Below are 5,000 nucleotides of genomic sequence, written 5' to 3'. Positions count from 1 at the left end.
GTGTGTGAAAACTAAACCTCGCAACGTACAACGTCAGGACCCTGTCTTGGGAAGATGACCTTGGAGTGTTACTAAATTAGTAGAGCTGAAAGATATGAATTGAGATATAATAGGATTGAGTGGACTAGAACAACTAGGGAATCTCATATTGAGTCATATATTTAATTCATAGAACATGAAAGTGTGTTTTTTTTATTATTACAAAACGCAAAGACAACAGAATTATGTATTATCAGGGGTAGAATTCCAGGATTGATTATCAAACTAAATAAAAATTATAAAATGAAGATCATTCAAACTTATACACCAACAACATCCAATTTGGCGGAAGAAAAAGAAACTTTTTTTATGACGATCTACAGATATGTTTTGGGTGACTATGTAAAGTAGGTCAAAAGAAGTGAAGGTAATCAGCTGTATGCAAATTTGGAGATAGGAAAAGAAAAATCATAGGAGGCATGCTTGTAAAATTTGCTTTGAAACGATCTAATAATCATGAGCACTTTTTTCTTTATAAAAATTAACATAGGAAATGGACATGGAGAAGTCTAAGTATAGAAAAGAAAAACGAAATAGATTTTATTCCCAGGGAAAAAGTCAATTCAGTTAAAGATTTAACACTGTTAGACAAATTAAAGGCAAGCCACCTTAGAAGTGCGAGAAGTAAAACTTGTCTAGATCTAAGGAAAGAAAGTAAAAAATAATTGCAAGAAAGAAAATAAACACTCCTGTAATAAGAGAAAAGTATGATAGAGTTCACTTTAGCAATACAAAACAGGTACTCTTAACTACGTGATGTAATAAAAGCAAATAAAGAAAAAATTAACATTGATTAAACAAAATTTGTGCTGGAATCAACACAAGAGTTCGGAAAAGTTGGAAAAGTGTATGGTAGAGTAATGATTAATAGAATTAAGGATAAAACAGAGAATGCAATCTTAGAAGTACAGGGTAGTTTTAGAAGAGGTAGGGGTTGTATGAATCAGATTTTTACAGTTAGGCAGATATGCAAGAAATATTCAGCAAAAGGTAAGGAGGTGTATGTTGCGTTTATGGATCTGGAGAAAGCATATGATAGAGTTGATAGGGAAGCAATATGGAATGTGATGAGGTTATATGGAGTTGGTGGAAGGTTGTTGCAAGCAGTGAAAAGTTTCTACAAAGGTAGTAAAGCATGTGTTAGGATAGGAAATGAAGTGAGCGATTGGTTTCCGGTCAGAGTGGGGCTGAGACAGGGAAGTGTGATGTCGCAGTGGTTGTTTAACTTGTATGTTGATGGAGTGGTTAGAGAGGTGAATGCTCGAGTGCTTTGACGAGGGTTGAAACTGGTAGACGAGAATGACCATGAATGGGAGGTAAATCAGTTGCTGTTTGCGGATGATACTGTACTGGTTGCGAACGCAGAAGAGAAGCTTGGCTGATTAGTGACAGAATTTGGAAGAGTGTGTGAAAGTAGGAAGTTGAGAGTTAATGTGCGTAAGAGTAAGGTTATGAGATGTACGAGAAAGGAAGGCAGTGCGAGGCTGAATGTCATGTTGAATGGAGAGTTACTTGAGGAGGTGGATCAGTTTAAGTACTTGGGGTCTGTTGTTGCAGCAAATGGTGGAGTGGAAGCAGATGTACGTCAGAGAGTGAATGAAGGTCGCAAAGTGTTGGGGGCAGTTAAGGGAGTAGTAAACAATAGAAGGTTGGGCATGAATGTAAGGAAAGTTCTGTTTGAGAAAGTGATTGTACCAACTGTGATGTATGGATTGGAGTTGTGGGGAATGAAAGTGACGGAGAGACAGAAATTGAATGTGTTTTAGATGAAGTGTCTAAGGAGTATGGCTGGTGTATCTCGAGTAGATAGGGTTAGGAACGAAGTAGCGAGGGTGAGAACGGGTGTAAGAAATGAGTTAGCAGCTAGAGTGGATATGAATGTGTTGAGGTGGTTTGGCCATGTTGAGAGAATGGAAAATAGCTGTCTGCTAAAGAAGGTGATGAATGCAAGAGTTGATGGGAGAAGTACAAGAGGAAGGCCAAGGTTTGCGTGGATGGATGGAGTGAAGGAAGCTCTGGGTGAAGGAGGATAGATGTAAGAGAGGCAAGAGAGTGTGCTAGAAATATGAATGAATGCCGAGCGATTGTGACGCAGTTCCGGTAGGCCCTGCTGCTTCCTCCGGTGCCTTGGTTGACTGCGGAGGTAGCAGCAGTAGGGGATTTAGCGTTATGAAGCTTCATCTGTGGTGGATAACGGGGGAGGGTTGGCTGTGGCACTCTATCAGTACCAGCTGAACTCGGTTGAGTCCCTTGTCAGGCAGGGAGGAATGTAGAGAGGAGAGTTCCCTTTTTTTGTTTCATTTGTTTGATGTCGGCTACCCCAAAAAATTGGGGGAAATGCCTTGGTATATGTGTCAACTTGAACATGATATAAAAATATCCTAATTTCTATTATTTACCTATATGACCAATTGCTCTTTTTCCACATATTCACAAAAATTGATAACAAACGTATTGTATGTATATAATTATATGTCTATGAAGATACAATGTATATATATATATATATATATATATATATATATATATATATATATATATATATATATATATATATATATATATATATATATATATATATATATATATATATATATATATATATATATATATATATATATATATATATATATATATATATATATATATATATATATATATATATATATATATATATATATATATATATATATGTGTGTGTGTGTGTGTGTGTGTGTGTTTGTGAATGTATATGTGTTTTTATATATAATCTATTTACCATTTACCTTATCTTCCTTTGGAAAGGTTAGTGCCAAAATTTTAGTTCCTAGGCTTGAGATGATAGGTGGGGAGAGAAGGGCAGACCTTAGTAACGTAAAAAATATTGCCAAACTCCGGAACAATATTGCACGCAAACATGAACACACACACACACACACACACACATATATATATATATATATATATATATATATATATATATATATATATATATATATATATATATATATATACATATATATATATATATATATATATATATAACACACACACACACATATATATATATATATATATATATATATATATATATATATATATATATATATATACTGAATTAGAACGCACCCTATCAAGGAACAGAGTTCCCCTCCCTATCCAGGAGGAGAGATGTTTAAGAAAGAAAACATTTTATGGACAACCAACCTGGAAAAGGAATAGGTGACAGGTGTCGCCCTTGCCACATTTTCCAGTGGGTGAAAAGTTTTTGTATAACTAACTGGAGGTGTAATTGAAGTGTGGAATGGCTGTAAAGGATTTTGGAGTAAGTAATATTGATGATGGTTGGATAAGAAAAGAGTTAAGCTAATAAATGGGAAATTCAAGGTAAATACCATTGTGTTTGCAAAATTTTAAGGAGCCCAAGTGGGAAAGGATGATGTAGTTATTGAACTAATTCTCTTTCATAGCGGTAAAATGTGGATTTTACAAGAGACTGAAAGCAAACGTACAAGGTGATATGATTATTTGTTTATGAAATTATAAGAGTGATATTAGATTCAGAAGGAGGGAAAGTCTGGAAATTCATAGTATTAGTAAAATATTCAGCGAAAGATAAAGGATGGATTAAAATGGTCTAAAATGGTTTGGCTGTATATAAATAGTGAAGGGTTATAGGCGGGTAAAAAGGATGAAAAATATTTATGAATGGGGGTGGGGAAGATTTATAAATTGCTGGAAACATAAAATGGAAAAATACTAGAAAGAAAGGGCATGGAACACGAGAGGGTATGTATAAAAGGTAAACGATGGCGATGATGGTGATTGTGGTAGTGACCGTGTGTGTGTGTGTGTGTGTGTGAGTGTGTGTTTGTATACATATGTGTGTGCATAATGGAATTTAACATGCCATTGATGACCCTTTTGTATATAAGTGTGAAATAGGTAACGATATGAGAGATTCCTTGCTTATGTGATCCATCCACGATTCAGTTATTATAGTATGAATTTGGCAGTGACTTTTTTTTTTTTTTTTTTGTGCCATACTATCTACGAAAAGGTTAAATGTTGCAGCCGTCAGTTTTTATTATTCAAGGTTATATGTACATAGAAGCAGCTAAACGCTCGTTTAATATGAAGAACTGTAGTTTAAGAACCCACCAAGAATTAAAAAGGAGAATAACAAAGATAGAGTATGAATAAGCCCTGTAGCAGATATGACAGCACTAACTCTGCATTGTGTGTTTTCTCTTGTCCAAGCACAGATATACGAAGAGACGATAAGTACAGACCACGCTGCTGGCACTCCTGTGCTGAGGGTTCCAGCCACCGATTCGGACTCGGGCAGCAACGCCGAGATTTCCTACACTTTGCAAGGCAGCCCTGACGACATGAAGTACTTCTCCATTAACACCGATACTGGCATCATCACTCTTACCAACCCTCTGCAGAAAAGTATGGTAAGAGCAAACTATCAATAGTTTGAGCATTGTAGAATGTAATATTTTATACTTAGAATATCTTTTATATTATTGGTCTGTTTTGTTTGTTTTTTTAACTAGAAATGAATTATCTTAATTGTAGTAAAGTGTGGATATTGAATGCGAGGGGAATGCAAGGAGAGTTGATATTTACGCTTCTACAATGCACTCCAGAATCACGTGATGTTTTGTCGGGATTACTTATTCCATTTACAATGGTTGTAATATTTGATAAAAACTATTTTTTAATTCTTTGACTCTCTTGGATATAAAAGCTTCTTCACATCGTATTCAATCATTTTTTTTTTTTAAATATTCGTAAAGATTTTAATCAAAATTCCGTAAATAACCATAATGTTTTTGTACGAATTCCTCGTTTTCTCATATATGTAGCCTACATATATGAATTTTTCTGTTTCCTGCAGATTACAGGAAACAGAAAAATCCATCTTCTATTTTAAAGTTTAAAACGTATGCTGGCCCATTGTTCTGTTTGGAATG

General features: G+C 34.8%; 1 protein-coding gene across 1 annotated transcript in view; it reads left to right on the top strand.

The window, feature by feature from the left end:
- LOC137643217 (DE-cadherin-like) overlaps nucleotides 1-5,000 on the top strand; it is a 202,783-nt gene that overhangs the window by 98,241 nt on the left and 99,542 nt on the right. Inside the window, exon 12 of the mRNA XM_068376065.1 lies at nucleotides 4,284-4,478. Within this exon, the coding sequence (XP_068232166.1) occupies nucleotides 4,284-4,478 (195 nt within the window). The remainder of the gene's footprint in view (nucleotides 1-4,283; nucleotides 4,479-5,000) is intronic.

Source organism: Palaemon carinicauda, chromosome 6 (assembly GCF_036898095.1).
Source record: "Palaemon carinicauda isolate YSFRI2023 chromosome 6, ASM3689809v2, whole genome shotgun sequence".
NCBI lineage: Eukaryota > Metazoa > Arthropoda > Malacostraca > Decapoda > Palaemonidae > Palaemon > Palaemon carinicauda.
The sequence above is the reverse complement of the archived record's forward strand: the minus strand, read 5'-3'. Positions and strand labels throughout refer to the sequence as shown.